At 39.2% G+C, this 26,794-nt stretch overlaps 1 protein-coding gene across 3 annotated transcripts in view; it reads left to right on the top strand.

Annotated features, from left to right (window-relative positions):
- Positions 1-26,794, top strand: part of csmd1a (CUB and Sushi multiple domains 1a) — a 286,478-nt gene that overhangs the window by 232,288 nt on the left and 27,396 nt on the right. For all 3 annotated transcript variants that reach the window (XM_049718437.2, XM_049718434.2, XM_049718435.1), the window contains 26 exons: positions 1,681-1,797; positions 1,898-2,011; positions 2,681-2,776; positions 3,385-3,588; positions 4,114-4,238; positions 5,039-5,135; positions 5,987-6,091; positions 8,763-8,881; positions 8,958-9,027; positions 9,973-10,089; positions 10,421-10,630; positions 12,159-12,347; positions 12,566-12,743; positions 16,656-16,801; positions 17,061-17,141; positions 18,389-18,502; positions 19,793-19,909; positions 20,281-20,352; positions 20,762-20,908; positions 21,592-21,780; positions 22,110-22,295; positions 22,530-22,727; positions 22,988-23,161; positions 23,968-24,141; positions 24,423-24,596; positions 25,696-25,884. In XM_049718437.2, the coding sequence (XP_049574394.1) occupies positions 1,681-1,797; positions 1,898-2,011; positions 2,681-2,776; positions 3,385-3,588; positions 4,114-4,238; positions 5,039-5,135; positions 5,987-6,091; positions 8,763-8,881; positions 8,958-9,027; positions 9,973-10,089; positions 10,421-10,630; positions 12,159-12,347; positions 12,566-12,743; positions 16,656-16,801; positions 17,061-17,141; positions 18,389-18,502; positions 19,793-19,909; positions 20,281-20,352; positions 20,762-20,908; positions 21,592-21,780; positions 22,110-22,295; positions 22,530-22,727; positions 22,988-23,161; positions 23,968-24,141; positions 24,423-24,596; positions 25,696-25,884 (3,702 nt within the window). The remainder of the gene's footprint in view (positions 1-1,680; positions 1,798-1,897; positions 2,012-2,680; positions 2,777-3,384; positions 3,589-4,113; positions 4,239-5,038; positions 5,136-5,986; positions 6,092-8,762; positions 8,882-8,957; positions 9,028-9,972; positions 10,090-10,420; positions 10,631-12,158; positions 12,348-12,565; positions 12,744-16,655; positions 16,802-17,060; positions 17,142-18,388; positions 18,503-19,792; positions 19,910-20,280; positions 20,353-20,761; positions 20,909-21,591; positions 21,781-22,109; positions 22,296-22,529; positions 22,728-22,987; positions 23,162-23,967; positions 24,142-24,422; positions 24,597-25,695; positions 25,885-26,794) is intronic.

Raw genomic sequence — 26,794 nt, 5'->3', positions numbered from 1 at the left:
TTCATACTATGCACATTATCCACACAAATGTCATGGCTGTAGAAAGACAGGAGGTCTCTGTGCTCAAGACCTCAGTATGCATGTGTTTTACATTTTGTACAACAGCAAACTGCATTTCTTATATTTTATACTATTTGTACATTAGGCCACTCCTTCTGGTTGACGTATGGCATAGCGCACGGTGGCAGTGCCCTAATCGAAGATTGTGGATAGCTGTGTTTTGAGAGTCATGTTTATTTCTATTTTTTTCGCTTCATATGCAGCAAGCAGTCTTTAGATATTTGGACTTTTTTTTTAATCGTTTACTTTTTTTTATATTATATGATAAAAAATTAATACAATTCTTATCACGTTCCTACTGTATGTTGTATCATTAGGATAAAATGAAAACTGTCTAAAAAGCTAATAAACGTTTGCTAAATGTGATTTTTTTTTCTCCAAATTGAATATGGATCACTTTCATGAGCACAGTCAGTCAATTGTATTGGCAGTCTGTGTAAAATCTGAATTTGACTCAGTAATGTAGCTACATTTTACTGCCAGTGACCAATATCGACAGTATTTTGCGAATGAAGTCCATAGCATTTCAATTTACTGTGGCAATGGGATTGTCCAAAACAGGTTCCAAAATATTTTCTAAAGCTTTGGCCGAGACACATATGTAGTAAGTTTACGATCCCTTATTTCGTGATGTTGATGAGAAATTTCATCAGGAGCCTGCGCAAAATATGGTAAACTAAGCAGAATACTCAATATCAAACCTAGAAGGGATACAATGTTAACCTTTATTTAGCTTTACTGATAAAGTTAAAGTCCCAATGATCATCGTCACACACACATCTGGGTGTGGTGAAATTTGTCCTCTGCATTTAACCCATCCCCATGTGATTTTGATCCATCCCCTGGGGGAGAGGGGAGCAGTGAGCAGCAGCGGTGCCGCGCTCGGGAATCATTTGGTGATCTAACCCCCCAATTCCAACCGTTAAGGCTGAGTGCTAAGCAGGGAGGCAATGGGTCCCATTTTCATAGTCTTTGGTATGACCCGGCCGGGGTTTGAACCCACAACATTCCAGTCTCAGGGCGGACACTCTACTACTAGGCCACTGAGCTGATATGATGCTACAACCCTTCAGCAAATGTAGCACGGGCATTGGGTGAAGGAGTTTTGCATCATCTTGATGATCACACAGAAGGTAGAGGTTGCAGGGAAAAAAAAACAGCAGTGAATTAAAATGCAGTTTTCAACATAATCCTTCAAAATTGAAGTGGGCTATTTAGGTATCAATTCAACGCATCAACAAGATGAAAAAGAGCTTAGTGGGGAATGTGTTGTCTTACTCATAAGCAGTCAAAACTAGGAGAGGATCATGCCAGACATTTACATAATTGACATTTGACCTGCAAGAATTTGACTTTTATCCGTGAAGCCTTCATTTATATTTAGAGGTGAAACTGGCAGGTAAACCAAAGAGCAATGTATATGTGAAAAGCAGGCAACAAACAAGTGTTAGTGATTCACCGTCAACCTTAAATGTGTTAATAGCAGAATGAAACAGGCCTTTAAAAATCTTGCTAAGTAATTTACAAACAATCTAAAAAGAGTTTGCATTATGGCTTTGCATTTGACACAATTCTACCACCTTGCAAATTCTAACATCATCTTTCCTTGTGTTTCTGCAGCACCGTGTGGTGGACACTATGGTGGATCTGAGGGAGTTGTTTTGTCTCCAAACTACCCTTTAAATTACACCTCTAGACAAATTTGTTCCTACTACATCACAGTGCCTCCGCAGTTCGGTATGCTTGAATTGTAAATACATAAAATCGTAACACTAAATCCGCTCATGTATTTAACATTTTCTTGATTTTCTGGTCTGTCCCTCGTCCTTCTTTCCAGTTGTTTTCGGTCAGTTTGCCATTTTCCAGACTGCGATGAACGACTCGGTGGAGCTATTCGATGGTGCCAATGAGAACTCTCGATTGTTGAGTTCTCTGGCGGGATCACATTCAGGTGAGGATAGGGTTAGTTAAGTTATGCTCTTTAGGAGTTCCTGATCACATCTTTGTAAGAAGAATAAAATGAAATTATCTGCAAGAAAGCCACTCTTGGGGGCCGTGAGATCATAGCACCAGCAGTTGTTATCTCAGTATATTCGGCAGTGATGTATTTAGTGAGAATCTATTATAACTTATCTTTGAGACAGCATCAGCGACAGGAATGCCTCGTTGGGGCCGTGGAGGAAGCAGCAGAACTGTCCTGCATTCTCCATAACAATCCATCTACAGCAAATGTCATTATAGTACATAGCAATAACATTAGTATGGATTGAAAATCCAACTACTGTATCTGTGCTGTCAACAATAGTGTGGGAAATGTTTAGGTCGAGTGTGCCTTTAACAAATCCATCCGTGCGTCCGTCCATCCGTCCATCCATCCATCCATCCATCCATCCATCCATCCATCCATCCATCCATCCATCCATCCATCCATCCATCCATCCATCCATCCATCCATCCATCCATCCATCCATCCATCCATCCATCCATCCGCACTATAAAAATGAAGAAGTGTCTTTTAAACTCATGTTCCTCAGGAAATTCTTATTGAGACTGTGCAAATCAACCACAAATTTTAACTTCAAAACCCCATTGCTTGGTTTGTGTTATTTGTGTTTCCCAGGGGAGACATTACCCTTGGCAACATCCCATCAGATAATGTTGCGCTTCAATGCCAAGAGTGGCCAACCAGCTAAGGGCTTTCACTTTGTCTACCAAGGTAATGTGACTAAAGTCTCTTCTTTCAACACTTCATTCACCAATAATATCAAAAGTGTATTTGTATTGTATATGAGAAAATCAGCTTGAGAGTGCTGTCAGATTAATGGTGAGTTGTTAAAAGGACGAATCATTCAAACGCATTAATGTAAATCTATTTCTTTGAAAGTTGCAATTAACAGTGACTGACTCCGTCCTTGCTTTGGTGCAGTTACACTTTGAATGGCTAAACAGATAACTAATGGACATCCAAGTAAAAGACAAAATGAAGCAACATCAACACTAATCATTCTGAGATGGAGATAGTATTCTACTTTAGCTGTAGAAATAACTAAAGATGAAAAATTTCTATGATTTGAAATATCTGTAAATGAAACACCACAGATACTTAATCCATCCATCCATTTCCCAAACTGCTTAATCCTCACGAGGGTCACTTTGTAAAATACCTCTTTATCAAAACCGTTTACGATGAACGAGTGATCATTTGAATTCCTTAAAAGCATTTCAAATACGTGCTCATGAGGACTGATGGTGGATGAGGTTCAATGAATTATTTTTTTTGTGATCCTTCCACCAACCAATACTCTTAATGACTGCCGACTGAAGCTGTGCCTAGGACCAGCGACAGTCAGTGTAGCTCTGTGCCAGAACCTCGCTACGGCCGGCGGATCGGTTCAGAGTTCTCAGCCGGCTCGGTGGTCCGTTTCGAGTGCAGTCCGGGATATCTGCTGAAGGGATCCAGCGCGATCCGATGCCAGGCTGTACCAGGTGCTCTGGCACAGTGGAATTCATCGACGCCAAGCTGTATCGGTAAGCCACTGAGATATACCCTCACCGGACATAAGACGCAGCAAATTCAAGAGCTGGCAAATTGAGCAAACACTCAAAAACTCCATTCATTTATGATACAATACAATTTTGTACTATTGCAAACTATAACCTCAAAAATAAACCTATAGTTTTTGTTAATTAATAACTCACTTCATAAAAGTGACTTTATTGCATTTTTATTGGCTCTCATATTCGTCTGGCATTACACCATCTCTAACTAAAAATTGTTCCGAAGCGCTAAATCATCATTCAATACTAATGCTGTCCAACAAAATCTACGTCTGTATGCAATCTATTTCTGCTGCAAACAGCTTTAATTGTCACTTCAGTTTATTAAATCATATGGAGCCACTTTTTTTTTTCTGCCTCTGGCTCTGTGTTACAGTCATTTCAACACTTTATTCTGGCTGCAGCTACCATCATTTTCTAACAGCCTGTCATTTCTCTCAGTTATTTGGTTAATAAACTGCACTGAAATATCTGTAATTTTGGTCTTCTCTTCAGTTCCGTGCAGTGGGAATCTGACGGAGCGCCGTGGTACCATATTGTCTCCTGGCTTTCCGGAGCCATACCCAAACAGTCTCAACTGTCTGTGGAGAATCCATGTCAGCGAAGGGGCCGGAATACAGGTGAAGAGCTGATTAAACCCTTTTAACATTAGACATTCGCTAAATATTGGCACTCTTTCACCTAGCATAGATTCCAGTGAAATAAATAAATGTCATTTAATAATGCCCAATAGGGGGTTCAAAGTTTCAGAGAAGTTGTTGATATAGTTGTTATTCTAAAAATAATCATGATTGGTTGTAATCGATGAGTCACTAACCCTTGCCAACCACTTAGCTTTCTACTCACGCCACAATCGCAGCCAACACCTGGCTTGCGCACTAAGTACTCCGACCCAACTAAGACGCCTATATCCAAACATTATAGCAACGTGCTAACCACTAGATATCCTGTTGTAAAGTGCCCGTCTTTTGACAAGACGAATGAGGTGAACGTGAACAGCACTCTGCATCCAGATATTCAGATGGTGGAGAAATACTGCTGGGCAGATGTTGAAGTGCAGACCTTGTTAAATACCAAGGGCGGTCAGTGCTGTGTTGCTGTCTGTTTACGTGCCACAGCAGGCCAACACGACTGTTTTACTACCATTCTCTATATCATATGACCTGACATGACATTAGAAATAAACGTGAATAGGGGAATTTGTGATTGCTGAATGGTGAATATGTAGAGGCTGACTGCATTTGAGTTACATGGCAGCCATTGGGTGCCACACCACAATGTTATTGCTGCTATAAAAATAGGCAGGGAAAAAAAACGTGACAAGAATGCCACGAGAATACTTCTGCTTCCAAAGTTATACAATGACTCTGCACAGACACTTGATGCAAAATATGTTTTATTTTCATTATGTGTTGTTTAGATTCAAGTGATGACATTTGCTACGGAGCACAACTGGGATTCTCTGGAGATCTACGATGGGGGAGACATGACGGCTCCTAAATTAGGGTCATTTTCTGGTATGACAATAATGCCCCCCACACACACACACACACACACACACAGGTTGAGGTCTATGATAGATAGGATATGACAGCTCCTAAACTAAAGCTGTATGCACACACACACACACACAAACACTGAGTATATGTGATGAATTAGCTATGACAGATATTAATCTATGAGCACACACATGCACACACATAACACTGCTCACCAGTCATATATAATGGATGAGTTGTAATACCAAGGAATCTGATATTATCTTAAATGTCCTTTTGATGCGTTAAGAAGTCCTCCTCTGTGGCGACAGCGAGCGGTGGGAGCAGGAGAAGAAAGAGCAAAGAAGCTTCACTTGTACTTTGAGTGAAGCCTCGAAGGTGGGAGAGAGGACAGGGAGGAGTAAAGAATGAGCTAACCTTTACAATCTCCCAGCGGTGTTTCCCCTGTGACCTGCCCCAAGCACATACCTGTCATATACCTATCACACATGAAAAATGCCGCCTACTGGGCAGCACACACTCGCACACAAAGACACGCAAATGACTGTGCCCTTCTCCACAAGGCACACTGGGGAGCTGCCCAATCTAACCGCAGTGATCTGATGTTTGCTACTGAGCGTGAGGTCTGATGAGGGTTCCCTCATATCGGGACAATTCCTTGTTAGCGGTCTGTGGAGGGTTAGAGGTCACTCACCTTCCTTTCCTGGTAATTCCCGGATGGACTTGGGTTGTAAAGACTTCTTAAGGCTAGACTTTTATAGCTTATGCATTTTTCTACACTCAGCGGTCACATCATTAGGTACACCTAAGCCAAATAAATTGTTTGTAATTCTTAATCCATTTAAATTATTGTTCTATTTTTTTTACAGGAACTACACCTCCTGCCCTCCTTAACTCTACATCCAATCAGCTTCTCTTGCACTTTCAGAGTGACATAAGCGTTGTGGCTGCAGGCTTTCACCTTGAATACAAAAGTAAGTTGAAAGGTTCAACATCTATGGAATGAATGATTGATCACCAGCAAAATGATATATGTATCGAAAACAAAACATGATTGAATACAGGGAGTGGTTCATGCGCCCAAACACACGCACAGACACATCGAAGCAAACCTTCAACATGAAATAGCAAGAGTCAGTGACCTGAACTAGGACACAGACACACATACAGGTACTTGACCACAAAACATACAGTCATAACCCGGAGATTGTCAAAATGCTTGTGTCATATAGCGCGCAGGAAGAATAGACACTTTCATGACTTAGTGATGCACACACATACAAAGTAAACACAATTACTCTCACCTGTTAGGTCGTGGCTGTGCTTTTCAGGTCATTGTAGTTCTTTTGGCTTACAATCATTTCTAGACCAATGAACATGTCTCCTCTTATGAGAATGTGCAAGGATTTGTGTGTGTGGGGGGGGCTGTCTTCACCTATTTGTTAGTCTATGCGACTAACTTGCTGTCATTTTTAACTTCATTTGTTGGCTGCCCCTGGGTTGACTTATCACACTTCGAATTTTTTTTGTAGAGCAATTCCATAGAATGGTATGGCCCAAGTTTCCCTGTGCCATAGACCGGGTGATTCGCTCTAACGTGTTTGACAACTGCATAGATGTAAACTAAAAAACTATTTGCTATCTAACTCAACATTACTATGACTGTAATGCTTGTCCCACGCCTCCAAACAAATCTTCAAACCAGCACCAGGAAATGTGCTAAAATTATTGGGAATTTTCACAGCAAGGTTACAGGAAATTCCCACATTTTTAGGTTGCTCCACCCATTGTGCTTGAGGATGCGGAAATGACTGATTGTCTTCAATGAGTAGGTTGTTTCGGAATTCAAGGAAGTTACGCTAATCACTGAGAAATAGCTATTAAATGAAGCCACAAATATCTGTAGATTGCCCACCACTGTTGCTGATGTGCCTCTAGCGCGTGATGTACGTTATATAAGTGGGGAGGAACGTGTGACAAGTAATATTCTCATCATTTTTCACCCTCTGAAGCCTCTTTGTAGTAAATCTCGTCAATTTTGACTAAAATGCTGACACTGTCTAGCTGTTGCCGTGTGCCCACAGAGGCTCGCTTTGTCGTGCTGTCAGCATTTTAAATGGTATCACAGCTTAGTACATTTCTCCATAGGGAGAGAAGGAGCGAGAGGGATGGTCGGCCAAATGGACTAGTTTCATTGATCAGTTGTCATGACGCTCCAACTAATAATGCACTGAGTGTGAATGTCGCATGCAGCTCTTTTACTTGTGCTTCATCTTACAGAAGTTCCCTCCTCCCAATGCATGTAGGCAGAGTGCACTCCCAAATGTCAGCATACACTTCCAAGGCATCTGTGTGTATTCGTGTGTGCGTGGATGCGTGTGCATAAGTGTGCGCACTCTTCGGGATCACATTGTTTTGCTGGTAGGCAGGTAGATGATGAACAAACAAGATCAGACACACAAACACATACAGACACATTCACTTCTCTCTACCCTTCCCTCTTTATTCGTCTTCCACCCCAGTGTTGCCATGGTAACCACTTACTCCAGGGCAGTCTCCTGCAGAAGTTTGGGATTGAAACATACAAACAAATGGAAGACACACACACACGCACACACGTATATACACACAGATCCGTTTCTTCTAATGCTACTTGATGAAAGGCTCGCCTCCGTCAACCTGAATGTGTTGAACCTTAATTGTGTTGGGTGTGTGTACACTACCATTTTCTTTCACTCCATCCCAGAGGTATTATAAAAACTCCTCCAATCTTAGGTGTCAATGATAGGAACAGAAAAAACAACCACAAGGAGCATCTAGTAATATTTACCTGCCACATGTATTTCATGAAAAATTAATCAAAATGTGTTATAATTTAGACATAAGTGTTGAATAATGTTGATCATCACAAGACTCATTTATCATGTGTCATACAAACAACTGGTCTGGAAATGAGATTGCTGCTTTTTGATTAACTGCAGAGTAAAGAAAAGTAAATATAAATATACTACAAATTTTGGTTATATACAAGCTGCCATGCATCAGATTTTTATTCTTATTTTTTTGCTTTGATTTGTTAGCCAACGTTTGAGATACAGTATGAGCAATGTATGGCAGCAGTGAACTTGACTCGCTTCACAACAAGCAGCAGTTTGGCAGACAGAATTTCTGAGTAATTCATCAAAAAGAGATTTCAAACTGTTTGTTGCAACTTGCAGTTGAAATATATTTTAAAAACTAAACTTAAAACAAAGAGAAGTGCACATTGTTTATTGAAGAAAAACTTTTCCTTGAAGTCTACAAGTCTACTTGTCTACTCGCTCAATGCTGACACGCGATGAAAATGCCATAGACAGGCTAATGAATAGCTGATAGTTGCAATGTTAAGCAACAAAAACTGTGCAGCAACACAGATAGACATATAGAATAACAGTATACTCAAAGGCATAAACTGGAGCCTTTATCATTTGCGAAAATGACCAATGGGATGCAGGTTAAAACGTGCCACATTCCAAAACATGCTTCTTAGGTAAGATTAATTTAAGACATTGAATTGTTGAAATGTTGGCGTTAGTGCGACTGCTGTCATGTACTGTAACTATACATGCATCAGTAATCATTCATTTACGTTCAAATTTTTTGCAGCGGTCGGTCTGACAACCTGTCCTGAGCCGATGATTCCAGCAAACAGCATAAAAGCAGGAGACAGATACATGGTCAATGAGGTCGTGGCCTTCACCTGTGAGCCTGGATACACCTTACAGGTAACACTTATAGCCCAAAACATAACAATAAAACATACCAAAACAATTGCCATATAATACTTTTTGTCCTGTCAAGGGCCATTCTCATATTTCCTGCATGCCTGGAACTGTGCGCAGATGGAACTACCCACCTCCGCTTTGTATAGGTACATGCACATGCACATGCACGCACACTTAGACACTAGTATGCTCTATAAAAGGTGCACACATTTTTGCAATGAACATCCACCTGGAGTCAATGAACACGACAAGAGGGTGAAGTTACTCTTTAATTGATTCACAGTACCATACGAGAGGCAACAGAAGCAGTTTTGTGGTGCAACCCAAAGCTTTTGAACATGTTCACTCATGAATTGGTTCCACTGTTGTTTGTGTTATGGCCCTGATGGTTTACGTCTGTAGCAGGTTCATTTCATGTAAAACTGACATTTTCCAGTACAAGCTATTCTTAGCCGGGCGTCCTGCTCCTCTCGCTGCAATGTGTGTTTCAACATTGTAATCATATGACAAAACAGGTGATTTTCTAACCAAATACGTTTCTTATAAAAGTAAACGTCCACATACAGCAAACAAATTATTGTTCCTCTTTCTGTAATGTCCATTGATGTCACAGATGAATGAAGGCATTCAAGAGTAATGCTGGGAAAAAAAAGAAAACAAAGCGGGAGGAAAATTAAAACATTAAATTACAAAAACTAAGTAGTAATATTATGGGCAGGTCATAATATTGTTATTGTGGTTATATTACAAGAAAAAAAAAAGTTTGGGGAAAAATATAATCTCTTTCTTATAGTAAAGAAATAAAATTGTCATTTTAATGAAAGAGCAATCTTAACCCCCCTGAACGGAGAAGTATCACTCTTAGACTCGCAATTGTTGTCTCTTTCTCAATATTTGCCATACACAAATATTTATTGGGTCACTTCATAATATAATTAAAATCACTACTGGAAGGACGATAATGACCAACCAAACAAAAGATGTGACTTTAGTCTGTGTCTTTTCTTTTTACTGGTGTTTTTCATCATTTAATATTGTCTTGAAGCGCATGTGAAGTATCGTTAACGCAAGCCTTTCTCTCATCCTGTCAGCCCGTTGTGGCGGGGTATTGTCTGAGGTCACTGGAGTGATCTTGAGTCCGGGTTTCCCCGGCAACTACCCCGGCAACCTGGACTGCACCTGGCAAATCATCTTGCCAACAGGATATGGTAAGTATTATGCACCGAAGGATAATTCCTGAAGACGATCAGGCAATGTCAGTACATCTGCTGGTGTCGTTTACAGCACAACATTACTGAGAGTGACACACGGTTTATTAAAAACCTTATCGTGTGTTTAATTAGAGGCAAGCGTGTGATGTGTTGTGTTTTAAATTTGACATTGATAACATCTGGTTGTAGGCTTGGAATATGCGCAAGAAATGTGCTTGCTCTTACACTATTAAATCAAAGTGCTAAGTAATTTAACAGTGAGCACAAGTGTTTCCTTGAGTGTAAAATGAAAAAAACAATATTAACATTTTTATTATGTTTATCGCAGGAGCCCATATTCAATTCCAAAACTTTTCCTCTGAAGACAACCACGACTTCCTCGAAGTGCGGTCGGGACCACAGCACAGCTCGTCTCTTATTGGACAATTCACTGGTTCGCAAGTGCCACCGTCTCTTCTAAGTACCACCCACCAGACCATCATTCACTTCTACAGTGACCATTCCAAGAACAGGATGGGCTTCAAACTCACTTATCAAGGTGAATGAACTTTTCATTGTCATGAATCACTTCCAGTCAGAAAGTGACCTATTTTTTTCATTGAAAGCGACAAACCAAACAGATTTGAACATCTGCTTGATTTTCCTCAACTCTGGTTTGTCTCTGGTCTCATTTGGTTTAATCATTTCAAGTTGCTTAAATGATGAAATAAAAAAGTGCTTCAGTGCACGGTACAGATTATGATTTACCACCCAAATACAGTGGCCATTGCCAACTAACAAAGAGTATGATGGTTTAAGCTGTTTTAAGTGTGCAACCTTATGGCTTTGGTGTAATTATTAAAAAAGGATGGCGCGTTAGCAAAGCCCCCATGAGAGGCTGACATCTTGTCTACTTTACTCATACCGTCAAGCGGCTCCCATCAAAAACACAAAACATGTCACTGGCGGCGTAACCTGACTTGCTAAAGGACACACAAGTCCACCTACATTTACATGCATGAGATAATTGCCCCTGTTTTGACCTGAATTTGCACCGGTCAAGTCCTGTCACTCTGATTCATGTCCCTGTGAACGCCTATGGTCTATACAGAGAGTAGACTAACTATCCCTACAAGACAGGGAGATATAAGATTTTGTACAGAACTATATTAATGTTTGGATAATACTAGGGAAAATTAGATAGATAGAAATCAGAGATAGATAGATATATCACATGTCCTTTGATCCTGTCTCTAATCCCCTCCAACTTCACTTTGCAGTAATAACAAAAATTTTATTTTTGTCATTTTTTTTTAGTTTAAAGCGACGCCAAACCTTAGGCATCATCGTATTCTAGCTCCATGGAAGACCGACATTTGTTGCCGGAAGAGTGACATACATATGTAAATGTGGTAAACACCAAAGTGGCCAAAAATTGGTTTCGTCACAGATGTGGCTTTAAAAATATTTTTTGTAGTTCCATAACACAATGTTTTATGACCATTGTTTGTGGTTGAAACCAAGTAAGCCATCCTAAAAAACAAAACAAAAGAACCCCTAACATTTAGAATTATGGGCGTGGTCATGGAAGAAAAAAAAACAACCATGCGTGAGTGTTTTTTTTTTTTTTTTTTTTTTGACTAAGTTGAGCTGTGGCCCACAGGAACTGAGTCCTGTCATTCTGAAGTATCCCTTGAGACACTTTCCATCTGGATTTGTAAATGTTGAGCAAATACTAAATGGCAGCACACGTGTGCCAGTACACATCTTTCAACTGGTTACAGTGCTGCAAAACTCTCTTCCATTATTCAACACATTTACTTAGTCTAGACAATTTTCTCATTAATCACGCCTGTTGTTATTAATGACTTTTAATGTTGCATGCCCAAAATAGACCAGTCTTGTTCTTGAAGCCCATGATGCAAATGAATGCTACTCCCATCACTCAGAAATGATTTTGATCCAATTTTTCTTACTGAATTGGTTATTCCATCACATCGTGTTTGGATATCATTGGTCATATGAAATAGATTTAAATGTGTTGTAATAAAGTGTATGTACTAATTTACAGTAATGTCTGCTTTTAGCTTATCAACTTCAAAACTGCCTGGACCCTTCCCCTTTTACCAATGGTGACATCATCAACAGTGACTACAGTGCTGGCCGGTCAATAACATTCTTGTGCTATCCCGGCTACGTTTTGATCGGACACCCGGTCCTCACATGTGTGCATGGGACTAACCGGAAGTGGAACCACCCATTTCCACGTTGCGAGGGTGAGAACAAAATCTTGTATGTCTTTTGTTTACTTTTGGGCATTGATGGAGGAATATCAATCAATTATTTAAATCAAAAAATGAATTCTTCACAATAAACCAAATTTTAATTTTAGCCTGTTTCTATCAAGTTCTGAAGGTCCGGAATGTTTTAAAATGTTTTATTTGGAACTAAAGGACAGTTCCAAATAAATAATCTTTTATGACTGCCTTTGCAGCTCCCTGTGGCTACAATGTCACAGCTGAAAATGGGACCATTTATTCGCCTCAGTACCCCAATGAATACCCTAACTCCCAAGACTGTAGCTGGCTCATCGCCGTTCCCCATGGACATGGAGTTTACATCAACTTTACCTTGTTGCAGACTGAGCCTGTCACTGATTACATTGCCGTATGGTAAGTCTAAACCCGCTGGAATGTACAAATACAATGTACTCCTTTTCATCTACGGACATACATTTATAGTTGTCTATGCTTGTGTATTTGCAGTGGCGCACCATACTGACTTCCAAAAACATATTACTATTTATGTGACAGTCTTTCAGCGTGATGCACTGCAGCTCTATGACACACGGATTTTTTTTTTTTTTTCGACAGCTCATTACAGGTGCAAGTGTATTACATTTTATAGCTGCGAGTATATGAGTCTCATTGTAGTGGTTGTTTTTTGGTGGATTTGCAGGGATCCCAACTTCATAGCCTCCCGGTGCATACTCTAGTTTATGCACACCCTGGCTCTACTGTAGTTATAATGGGATTCAATGTGGGGCTAAGATTGTGATACAGGTAGTGGGAGAGTAATGCATTTACAATGGGACCACTGACCAATTTAATCTGACTCAGTGGACCGGCCCCGACTGAGCCCAAGAGCCCAGGGAGTCTGGGTAACTCTGGTCGTAATGATCAGATTCAGTCAGGAGTGGGGAATGTAATGAAAGGCGTACTGGAGACGGAGTTACCAAATCCAGTGGGACTGGGCTGCATCTGAAAAGATCGGGTCACCTCCGGACAATATTCTCACTTACTAGTTACTTGTTGGCAGCATGTTATAGAATTTATTTTGAGTGAAGCTAAAAATCAAGTGGAACTGGTTTAAGCATTTAATTTGAAGGCTTAAGAGTCAAGCTGTAAAGCGAGCAGTTGAAATTGAAGGCAATGCAATCGGTGAGCACTTGCTTTCAATTTTGCTGCCCTTCAGAGTCTATTGGTACATGTTAGGAGAAGCCCACAACCAAGTGAGTCAACAGTTGAACGGGGATTAAGGTGATACTAGTGCTCACGTAACACTGCCCACTGCACTGACATGTCGAAAATCCCTTTCTGACCTTGTACTGTTGCAAAATAAATATCATTTACAATGCGATATTTGACAAAAACAAATGCAAAGCTCAATCTATATTCAATTCAATACATTTTGGAGTAAATCAGCTTGTCAAAAGATGGGAACTTTCTTTTGAGTCACCTACTTGCTAGTTGCTTTACTGTCCTTAATTTGGTTGTGCCAATGATAAATAATGAAATGACATAATCAGGAATGGGTTATTGGATGCCAACAAGGCTTTTTGAAATAACATTGAAACAAATCTATTGTCTATGCAGGCTTTTCCCCTGCCCTAAGAGTGCAATAAACAAAAAAAAACAAAAAAAAATTGCTCGAGGTTGCATTTAATGATGCATCCAAAACATTTCTCATGGCCTCTAAAGGGACAAATCAAAGTTGTATGTTTGCAATTCTTAATGATCCACCGCTGTGTTGAAGATACTGTCGGACTCTTTGGTTTCTCTTTATCAGGTCTTCTCGTGAATCACTGAGACCAAAATAAAACAAGTGAGGTAACAGGCACCAGGTACCGCTTGCTTAGTGAGTGGTGACTTTGCGCATCGAGTTCTGTTGAACGCAAAGATTAGCATTAGCTGACAGTGTTTAGCATGTTAATGATTTCCAAGTGATGTTAAAGGTACGTTAATGATAACACATATTGGAACGGGGTTAAATGCAAAACATGTTGCCTTCCAACTGTGTTATATAAGGAGGGTTTGACTCAATTTATGCAAGCACATTGTGTTAAAAAAAAGCTTTTGAAACTTAATACTGCTTCTCATGCAAGTCCTTTTTTTAGCATCTATTCCAGCTCCCCTCTTCGCCATTCCTCTTTTGTTCCATGTTCTCATTAATCATAGTGCTGAATGCCGCGTCTTGCACATTGCTATGTTCTTAATATCTCACTTATTTGCCCTTGCTGCTTTTCGGCTCAGCATGCCCATTAACTCCCGGGGAACGGTGGCACTGTATCCAAATGTCAGGGGATGTTGCCAAACTTTCCCTGTTGTTTTGCCTGCTGATGAACGACAGCACCACCCCATTCCCTGCATTGGAAGATACTTGGAGATTATTTTTTTTAAGTCCACACAGTTGTAATGAGAAGTTTCTAAACTTTTACCATGGGCAGGAAAGTAATATTCATGTTGGACTTTTATTAACTTTTTGATCGATCCTTATTTCATGGTGGAGGTTTCAGGATGATAATTGCAGAGGCTTAATAAATACTAGCCCGCTTGATCTATTCCAAATTTTGATTGTTTTTAAAATCATTGTCCTGTTTGAACCTTTACCACTTCTCTAGCTGTTGATTCCAGGTGAATTCGGATATTTTGGAGCGCTGTAGGCCGTTGTTCTATATACCAATGAAAAATTATGGTTCCAATCACCCGTTAATGGCGCCAAGTAAATATTACCTTTACACTCGTGATGATCCATAGTAACTTTTCTCCACACTCAATTGTTTAATTGATCATCCTTTATCATGATGATCCATAGTAACTTTTCTCCATACTCAATTGTTTGATTGATCATCCCTTATTTAGTAAGATACTGGGGCTTTGTTTGGAACTTTTGCGACCTTGAACGAACCCTGACAACAACGCAACATTTGCCACCTTGGAAAAGACTCGCAATTGTTCACCGCTTAGTGGGAGGGGGAGCTTTAGACTGTGATACTCCACTTTGCTATCTTCCGGGCCAGAAAAGATGGCATGTATGATATATTGCAATATGGTAATGTTACGCTGATATATCACTTTTGAATCTCTCCTTACAATGAACATTCTTGTCACAATTCCAAATCCTCACATATACATACATTTTGCTAGCCAGCAAGGACATCAGTTTATTTATGGAGACACATTCATCTTACGCTCTCATTAATGTATGGCAATTGCTTAAACTACAATATGAACTGAGCTATATATATATATATATATATATATATATATATATATATATATATATATATATATATATATATATATATATATTGCTCAGAAGCTGATACCATGCACTCAACGGAAGATACGCTTTGATAAAAGATATAAACAGCCTGCTCCAGCTAAGTGCAGGATTTTATTGAGTTAAAGGAGAATATATGCACTTTTCAAAATTAAGCATGAATTATAGATACCAGCCACCAAAGAATATTTTAAATCAAATTGTATAAAATAAAAAGGTGGCGCGGGTGCTTGGTTAATAAAAACTGTAGTTGTGTGAGTTTCAGGCTGAAAAATAAGAAACACTCAACATTCTGTATTCAATTTGTGCTTAAATAGACAAACAGTACATTTTGATTCACTAAAAGAGTTTCAACACCTACGGAAGACCTTGAATTATTGAGCAGCCAAGAGATTCCAGGCACACTTATTGAATTAAAATTTTACAAGCCTTGTTTAATCCAAATGCACGCTCATTAAAAACAAAAAGGTGCATTTAGGAACTTTAGAAAATGTAACCTTTGAACAACATTCAATTTTTAATGAGCTAAGTTAAGCCTTTAATCCAACAGCTTTGTTCAATGAACTTGTTTGCAAAAGGGTGAAAAAGCAAACAAAGGTGACAAAATATAAATCAGGGCCACCCCAGACCTAAATGAGCACAAACTACCGTATATAAATGCTTCTCATTTATTCTCTTTTTATTTCCGCTTCAGAACAAGATGGGCCTTGTTTAATTGCAAAACAATAAATATATTCTTGAAATTAGACAGCAAATGGCAGCAAATTAAAGTTATGTCAGAGGCGGTAATAATACTAAAAGAGCATCTGGTCATACTTAATTATCGTGTCATCTTGTGATTTTAAGGGCTCGACTTGTTCACACTGAGTGATAGAAGACTGAGTATAAATATTAATCGTTAAAATCACATTTTTCCTGTCACAAACACCAGATGTCCAGGAAAGCTTGTGCTTATACAGTCAATTTTAATTTTTTTTTTCTTTCATTGTCACACGTCTGTACTCTCACTTGTCCTCATGCAGGGATGGTCCAGATGCATCCAGTCCTCAGCTGGGAGTCTTCAGCGGCAACACAGCGTTAGAGTCAGCCTACAGTTCCAGCTCCAAGGTTCTGATCCGCTTTCATTCGGACTTTTCCACCGGAGGATTCTTCATTCTCAACTTCCATGGTACATGAGCATATTGTTTTTCAAAACAATATCTAATTTTAAACCCTTAAGTTTTCTTATAAAAGGAAATTAGACTGGCCATGGGCCATGTTTGTATTGCATAGCTCATAAAACGAAGCTCTTATATGAATAGCTAACTTCTTGGAACTGTTGCTGGCACAAAGGCATCAGATAAAATTGCAAATATGCAAATGCATTTTTTGCAATATTCTATATTTAATCAAACTATATTATATAAATATATACTTTTTCTTTATAGCCTACCGTCTGAAGAAATGCCCTCCTCCTCCTGTTGTGGAGAACGCTGAAATAATCTATGAGGATGAAGAATTTCTAATAGGTAATAATGCAGAATACTGTGTATGATCACTTGATGTTAGTGAAGTTTGAGGGGGAACCAAGGTGAAAAATTAATCAATTGCTTTCATATTATATTTTCTGAATATTGCCTTTTTTGAAATGCATTGTCATTCACATACAATGACATATGTTAGAGATTCGCTCACTCCAACTTATTTTGCAAGAACCACACGGGAGACAAGTAAGTCCTTTTAGACACCTGCAGGTGGAGAGTCCATTCGTCGCTGTGCGTGCAGCGATGTTCGAATGGAGGTCTAAAACTCTCCCTCCTGCAAGGGCATATTTATTAGGAGAAACAGAGTGGGGGTGAGAGTGGACAGGTTTGGTGAACCCCCGGCCTCTGGTCAAATCAGAGCAGGGGGTGTTTTATGAATGTTGTGGGAAACAGAGCAACTTTGATTGCTTCCTCTGCAGCTGGTCAATCAAGCAGAGAATGCAACCACTTTATTTTACTGCGTTGTGAGAGCAAGACAAGATTGGTTAATCATTATAGTCTACATTCCAAAATGATCCTACGATAAAGATAACCTGGAAATCCCTAACAACATAACCGCCACCTCAAATAAAGAAAATATTTTCATTGTGGTTGAATATGTGCTGGGGCTTTGAAAAACATCAATTTTCAGGTAAGTAATCACTTGTCAAGGCCTCTATTTTCCCTCACCACTATGTTATATAATGCACTCACTGCCTCCTGCTTTTCAGCCTATGTGACCTTTCAATTCAACCATAGGTGTAATTTTAAACAGACAGCAACCATCAATTGTCCCTGTCAGAAGTATAAAAATTTTTGTATTTTACAGTAAAATATGTTATCATCTTTCAGTAAACAGGAAAAAAAAGCATTAAAACCGACCAAAATATATTGCTTAGAAAAGTCTATAGATTTGATTTATAAAAATCATATATAAAAATGATCACGTACTTGATAGTCAAAAGAGATATCAGTTGACAGATGTACTTTTTTAACAATATGAGAGAGGAACATCATACCATCAACATCAAGTGTAGCAGCAGCTTTGCAAGATGCAATGCAAAAAAAAAAAAAGCAAACTTTCATCAATAGAACAGTAAATGCAGCAAACCACAGAAACATTTATTGTAAGACCTGAGGCCACTATTCAGTATTTATCATTTTGAAAATTTGTGCTTCTCAATCAATTATGTATAGTGAGTGACTGATTATTATTCTTATTTTTTTAATAATTCATTTTCTCCACGCCATAGGCGATATTGTGGCTTATCGTTGTCTCCCTGGATACACACTCGTTGGGAAGGCAGAGCTCATGTGTACGCTCAACTCCCATTTACTGTTTGAGGCGCCACCGCCAACATGTCAAGGTAAGGCAGAATCCATCAGAGATCCACGTGTAAAGATGAAATATCGTGAGAATAAATGTGTGCTTGAGGACCTGTAAAAAAAGAAAATACAAAATATCAAAATCATAATTTTTACGAGTTTAGATTTGTGATTGCATAATTGTTTGTGTTTGTTCCTAAGGAAGAATTACAAACAGCCAAACTGAGGCTTAATGTCATGATTCAATATATGACAAAAACGACAATGTCTGCTGAAGTTATTCTTGCAATACTTGTCCTCACGATATCTTTTTGACGATATACGTATACTCCTTTGAACTTGATGTATTATGGTCAAAATCTAGTGAAATAAATTAAAGTTTTAGTTTTACTGAATTAAAGTAAATAGACTAGGGCATTAAAAAACTGAAGTATGTGGGGAAAAAGTATTTACATTTTTTATTGCAAGTAGGAGGTGAGTCAACACTTTTCTCAGTTTTGTCATCATCTGGGACAGAAACGTGTAAATATTTACATACAATCTATCATTGTATGTGAAAATAACATATTTCTTGTCCCCCCCCCAAAAAGTTGAATATACTAGCTTTTACGCTCAAAATGCTAAACCTGTCAAAAAAATGCATCCGGGGGGAAAACATTCCTCTTAGTTTACACACTGTTCATCTCAGTATCATGTTTGCTAAAAAAAAGCTGTTTATATTTTCATATATAGATTGATTGATCTTGTTTAATCTTTTCTTTTTAAATAATTTAGCCAACGTAGTAACCTCAGTGTCTCAACACTTGCTTGTAAGCATCATCAGTACATCTTCTCTGGAAATGAATTTGAGGCTCTTTGTGGAATCTGTGAAAAGAGTGAGCTGTTGCATTTATTTCTCTCACAGCAGATGCGGCGCCGCCGAGAGGATCAGCCTTTGTCATCGCTCTGCCCATTGTGTTTAATAGATAGAAGACTGTGCTCTTACCGTAACATCATGCAATTTAAGTGCTCCTTTGGCACAATTAGAGTTCTCCTTCTCTTCATGTGAAAGTGTTTATTCCCATCACACTTAGAGATGGGGCAGTATGTTCTGTTTATTTCTTGCTTGTACTCAAGGCTGCTGAATGGATTGAAAAGAATGAACACTCTGTTTGATTATTACGCATCCAGTGTAAACAGTTATCGTTAACACGTTAATATGAGTGGACATGTAAACGGAAAAACAACCTTGAATACAATAAGAAAACTCACTGTGTCGCTTTGAGGTGTAGTTTGCACAATAACGTTTTTCCTCTTCATACGGTTTATAACATGCATGTTTCGCCCTCCAGCCCAGTGTCCAGCCAATGAGGAGAGGTCTTCATCATCGGGAGTCATTTTGAGTCCTATGTTCCCCAGCAATTACCCCAACAGCCAGACCTGCTCCTGGCTACTTCGCATGCTTCCAGGTACACTTGGCTATAGCTTAACAATCCCATGCCATGTCATTAGCTACTCTTGTATTCAATGAGATCCAGTACATTCCGCCCTTGCAATTGATAAAACTGCTCAGTTTTGCATTAATGTTCTTCATTATGGTTGTAGTTTGCAGTGATGTTGACGGGCACTTTATCACTGAGAATTTTTCCATTTTTTGTCCCTTATCATGTTGCTAAATAAATGTGAAGCACAGTTCTCTAACCGTAATGATGAACAGGCTGACTGAATAATCCTCCTTTTGATATGTATTGAATCACATTAGAAAACTCAGACATGCCTAATGTTGTCTGGTGGAATTTGCTTAATGTGTTTATAGTTTAATGAGCGTCTTGTCTCTCAGGTTACATCATCAATATCTACGTTGAGATGTTCCACAGTGAGAAGCAATTTGACGAGCTGGAAATTTTTGACGGTACACTGTCTCACACATGGAACACACACAAACAAATGCAAATATGCCATTTTTGTTTAGGCCAAAAAAGTCACATTTTGCATCTTTGTGTTCTTAATAAGAATGAAACATTAGTAGGTGTTCACCACAGTTGGATGAATTTGTCATTAAAAATGCAGCAACACACACGCACGAAGACATAATATAGAATTTGAACATATTTTCAGGCTTGCATCATCTATTTGTTTGCACAATCCTGCAGAAGTCTTATCATTATCATTATTAATATAGGATGACTATGCGAGTAATGGAACAACTACCTAGGTGAAAAACAAATCATGTTATCCATCAGTTATCCATGCAATCTGAAAATGTAGGGTTGACTATGTACACAGCTTTACCGTATGTTTTATTCATGCGCTCCTTGCAGGGTCCTCAGGACAGAGCCCTTTGCTTGTGGCTCTCAGTGGAAATCATTCATCTCAACTCAACTTCACCTCCAAAACCAATCAGCTTTACCTACGCTGGTCCACTGACCATGCAACCAACAAGAAAGGATTCAAGATAAGATACTCGGGTACATGCACACCATACATTTCAGTAAATTATGCGTTATATACATTGTGTGTTTGTGTGTGTGTGTTTGATTTATAAACGTGACCTGAATGATAAGTGCAAGTGCACATTACTTGGTATTTATATTTTGAATATATGGTGGAAAGGATTTCATCCCACTGGGTTTCTTTCAATTGTTAATAATGTTACCGTACTTAACCACAAAATTACAATTATTTTCACAATGTAGTTTGGAGTTGGAATAGCACAACATAATGACCGCTACCTATTGAAAATGGACGTCTATCGAATGTTACCACATTTTAAAAATGAACTGTAATTAACTACTCCACTTCTGAAATGTTTCCAATTTTGTTTCTCATACAGTGGCATAATTGGTGTAAGTAAGCCCCTTGAAACCCTTGTCCTCAATAGCCCTAACAATGTTGGTTGTATAACATGAGCCACAGAGAGATCAGATGCATTTTCAAACAGATGATGTTAGTGCAAGACAAAAGGCCACATGAGTCATTTAAATGAAGCTGACGTAAGATACTTGTGCATAAGATAACTATCCGACATGGAAATAATGATTAGTGACTCACTTTGTTGTTGTGTGTGGGAGAAGCACTCCTCCCACCCTAAAAAAAGTTTGCTTTTTGCACAAATTTTTTCTTTGTTTTTACTCTCTCAATGTCTCCCCAGCTGCATACTGTAGCATTAATGATCCGCCAGCGAATGGAGGTGTTGTCAACCGAACCAAACTCCGCCCAGGCAGCAGACTCCAGTTCTTCTGTAACCATGGTTACCGTCTGGTTGGCTCAATGAATTCCACCTGTAGACTCCACCCTAATGGGTTATTCCAGTGGGACACACTTTCACCTTTCTGTCAAGGTACTATAATAAGCATGTCTCAAAACAGTAGTGCCTCGATATAAGACACGAGTGACCCGATTTTCAATTTTTTCAAGATCTTTTGCCTTAATAGTCTATTTAGGTTAATACGGACAAACTTTTCAAAACATCCTAAACAGACTAATGAATAGCATCAGTGTCACTGCCTTAAAGCAATAGATATTTGAACACAACCAGTGGAGCAACACATATAAACAAGCAATACTCACAAGCATATGGTACATTTGTTTATCCTCAGCAAATCCTTAACGTTTCGTTATGATGAATAAAATGAGCATCTCCATAACACTTTTATTTGTGATTGACAGCTATCTCCTGCGGGATCCCCCAGTCACCGGGCAATGGCAGCTTCTACGCCTACCATTACAATGTGGGCAGTCAGGTGACCTACCACTGTAAACACGGATATTACCTTGACCCCAGTCTACCAGCCACAGCAGTGTGTTTGGAGGATGGCAGCTGGAGTAATTCTGCCTCACCCCCAAGGTGTCTCTGTAAGTGTTACCTTTTTGTGATTAGAGAGCAAGATGGAGAGTGACGTGGCTGTTTTTTTTCCATGTATTTCAACGTGCAAATAAATACTCAATTTGACATTTTTGGTCTTGAACCAGTCACCTTGTTATTAGAGCTAATCCTGTAAAGTCCTCAAAGGCTAAGCTTCAGCCACCATCATTAAGTGTGCTCTTCATTAATTCAGCTCTCATGACCTTACATGTACTATTTCCCAGCCATCCACTGTCCCAGCATTGAGGGTGCTTTGTCTGATCACATGACCTACCGTCTGCTCTCTGGGACCTTGGGAGAATTTGGCTCATTGGCCATGCTGGAATGTTCAGCGGGGTTCTCTTTCGGAGCGGGACATCGAACACTACGCTGCCTTGCCAATGGGACGTGGGAGGGGTCGGATGACCCGGCAACATGCAGAAGTAAGTCAAATAATCAATAGTGCTATGAAAGTCGGACAACAGTTTTGTGGGTCCACAGGACACTGCAGGAAACGATTTAAAACATTTTATTGTTTGTTTTGTTCTGTTGTTCCTCTTGGAATTATAGTTGTATTTCATTATGCCTTACATTCCAAAAGTTTAATACACCACATTGTTAAATGAATAATTTAATTGCCACGTTCTTTATTATAGTATTTTATTTTCTATTGTCAATATTAAACTTGAATTTTGCTTTGCAGTCTTGTCCTGTGGAGCTCTTCCTTCTCCGCCATTCGGCACCAAACTTGGAACTCTGACCACATTTGGTGCAACTGCAATCTTTATGTGTAACCATGGCTATACTTTGGTGGGATCACATGTCAGAGAATGTGGAGCCAATGGGCTGTGGAGTGGTTCTGAAACCAGGTGTCTCGGTAAGTCTCAATAAATCTAGTTTGAATTATATCGCCATTCATTTTCTTTACTACGTGTCCTGATTGGGGTCACAAGTGAGCTGGAGCCTATCCCAGTTCACAATTTGGAGATTTCATCCACCTACCCATATAGCGCTCAATCATAATTCTTCATTTTACCAAGAAATTGTGCAAGGCATATTTCTGCTCCCAGTACACAAAGCAAGATCCACAAAGGCTGAGTCTGATGTGAAAGAAGCCTTCCTTCAAAAAACATTTGTGATGAAAAGGAATAAAGATCGTGAGACAGGCACTCACAAAGGTCCAACATCAGTGACCTTTGTTTTTCTGGATGAATAGACAAAACATCCGCAGACACGCTCCAACATATTTTAGAAAGTCTTCCCTGCTGTGCCTGCAAAGCTGTGTGTTGACTTTGCTTAGGTATAACAGCAAGGTGTTTCAATACTTCTGACCACACAGTTAGTTGCTATGCGTGTCGAGATGAGATAATTGAAAATTGAGTGAACCAAAAACAAGATAATCTGTTCACATGCTCCAGTTAACTCAAATTATCTTCTTCTGATGAATTTCTATCACACTGATTCAATAATATATAAAGTGATTTTATTGTGTTTCAGCCTGGATGTGGCACATGCAAAGAAAGAATGTGTCACTATTTTTTTCTCTTCAAAGAAATTTATTCCACAAGGTCAACAAATTAAACTGAAATAAATACACGAATGTTAAATGTGACCTTTTCCTTCCGTATTTCACATGAATCTTTTGAGGTTGTATTCTGATATAATGGCTTTTTTCCCTCCTAGCTGGCCACTGTGACTCTCCAAGTCCTATCGTAAATGGCCACATTAGCGGTGATGGCTCAAGCTACCGCGACACAGTGGTGTACCAGTGCATGCTGGGATATCGCCTGATCGGCACATCTGTCAGAATCTGCCAACAAGACCATCAGTGGTCTGGAACGACACCTGTTTGTGTCCGTAAGTAACTGATATTGCAAAAGCAGATCACTAATGACCGCTTTTCCATAATGAGAGAACTAATAAATAAAATTCCAGGAAGGCTGGATATCAACTATAAATTCACAATAATTTGTCACAACAATAGGTACACCTGAGTAATTCTTAAAAAATATAGTAGTTCCGACAGTGTCAGTGACAATGTTCATTGTAGGTTTTGATTACATTCTTCAGATGTGCTAATAAAGTGTACAATTGATTTTTCAGTGACAGTTTGTAACATTTGTATTCTCTACCCTCAGCCATAACTTGTGGTCACCCCGGTAACCCAGCCAACGGGCGGACTAATGGCAGTGAGTTCAACCTCAATGATGTTGTCAACTTCACCTGCAATAAAGGTTACATCTTGAGTGGAAATACCCGCGCTCAATGTCGACTCAATGGGCAATGGAGCAGCCCACTACCTCTTTGCAAAGGTAACAAATAACACAAATTAAGGCATACTTATCACAATACATAAATGTGTGTGAGGAATTGAATTAAATTATCCTAAAATGTGTAGTTACTCTATTGTGTTGGTATGCAAATGTGGCATCAAATTCATTCTTAGGGTCACCGTGAATATTGTCTTTGCAAAAGCAGAATTCTATACAGTCTTTTTTTGGGGAGAGGGGGAGGCGTCTCCCATTTGTGCAGGAGTTCATTTTCCTGACTTCTGTGCAGGCAGTGTGGGTTCCGTTCGCACATGCTGAAAGTGTAAATGAATGTTTATCTATCTCTCTATTTGCCCTGTAACTGTAATCTGTTGCCCTGTAATCTTCCGTTTTAAACAGGAAAAGTGGTGTGCAGACTTGATGAATGGAGAATTGTTCATGTGTACCAAATGGTGTGACCAGTACTCGATACTGCGGCGTTGCACATATCTGTCTTCCATTCGAGGAATTTATCCAACTCACTTTTTGCTTCTCAGCAGCAGCTGTCAATTAAGAACCTTTTTTTTTTGTTCAACTTGGGTGCACGCACGCACATTTTCATACATATTCCATGTTCCCCACTTAGACTTGAATCAGTCTCCCCAGTGACATGTAGAAAACAAACTGCGCTTTCTGACTGACATTAAGGCCAAAAGACTTTTTAACAAAATGCCAGCACGCCCGCGACCCCCGTGGGGACTAAGCGGTTCAGAAAATGGATGGATGGATGGACCTACTGCCTTGAAGCATGGTTCAAAGCTGCTTGTCTTTCTAGTGGACATCAAAAGACCACTCGCCTCATAATTAATGACTCATTCCGTAAATATTTTGTGACAGGAAAATCTACAAAGCAGAAATGAAGACATGCTGAAATGAACTATAACAAGATAGTAGAAGAATATCGTAGATCCATGTCAAAGAACAACATTTTAGCATAAATGTAATTGTATGGATCTTCAAATAGATTTACTTGATCATAACTTTCACAAACATTGAGATTATTGTCATCATCTGTAACTGTAAAGGAAGTAAACACAGTGAAATGACTTGAAATTTGTTCCATCAATTTTCTCCTGGTTCATTTATCCTCCTTTCTCACCAGTGGTAAACTGTTCCGACCCCGGGCATGTGGAGAATGGTGTGCGGCAGTCTGGACTACGTTACCCGGAAATCTTCAGTTACGGCATAACCGTGGCCATTCACTGCAAACGGGGCTTCTACCTGCTCGGCTCCGCGCTCCTCACCTGCCTACATGATGGACGCTGGGACAGACCAACCCCTCGATGCTTGGGTGAGGCGAGAAATATTCTCGTGAAAATAGTTTTACCGTACATTAAAAATACCTTCTTAACTAACACCCACTAAAATTATCACTCTAATTTATCTTAATGAATATCATGACGAACGGATAGACGGAGGGTTGCTGTATTTTTATTTTTTACTGTATTTTATTATTTTTCATTTTTGATTTACTGCCTTTGAAATGCTTTATAAGGTTGTTTGAATCCTAATTCAAATAACAAATGTTACCATGCCCGAATAAGGGCTACACGATCCAGGTTGTCTGAGGTAAACAGCTTTTTGAAGTAACTAAAAGATAGAGAACATGAGTGGGTTCGGAGGACAGCCTGAATAGTGATAATTTGTTCATGTGGGTGTGTGATTCAGTGTGATGACAGGTTTAAAGAAAATGTTGTAAAAGAAGAACATATCTGTCCTATCGCACAACGGACCCTCAAAGGACCCTTTGAGACTTGGTTACCGAAGGCTTAAAGTGGCCATTTAAAGTCGTGGGAGTGTATTTTATGTTATGGCATGATGACAAAGTTAAAACTCATACACTCCCTCAGTCAGCACTCTGTGACGTTTGTGCTGACCTCCCCCAAATTGTTTTTTTTTCTGGGTGTGTTTTAAGCACATTATGCCGGATGGGCACATACTGTTTTTTATGCAGTTGCTGACTTCCCTAAAAATAATAAAAACGATCTTTTTATTTTTCAGGCCTTAATATGTTTCTCTCCCACAAACACTTCCAATTCCATGACTTTTAAATTTAATTAATTTTGCGCTTGCGTTGCTCTCCCAAGTGTTCCATATTGAAAAAACATCCGATCATTTTTCCATACTCATCCGTTGGTGTCATGAACAAATGATTTGCATCTGCTATGAATGTAAAAACATTTGCCACGAATTTCTAATAC

This window comes from Syngnathus scovelli, chromosome 4 (assembly GCF_024217435.2).
Source record: "Syngnathus scovelli strain Florida chromosome 4, RoL_Ssco_1.2, whole genome shotgun sequence".
Classification (NCBI taxonomy): Eukaryota; Metazoa; Chordata; class Actinopteri; order Syngnathiformes; family Syngnathidae; genus Syngnathus; species Syngnathus scovelli.
This window is presented reverse-complemented; position numbering and strand designations above follow the sequence as displayed.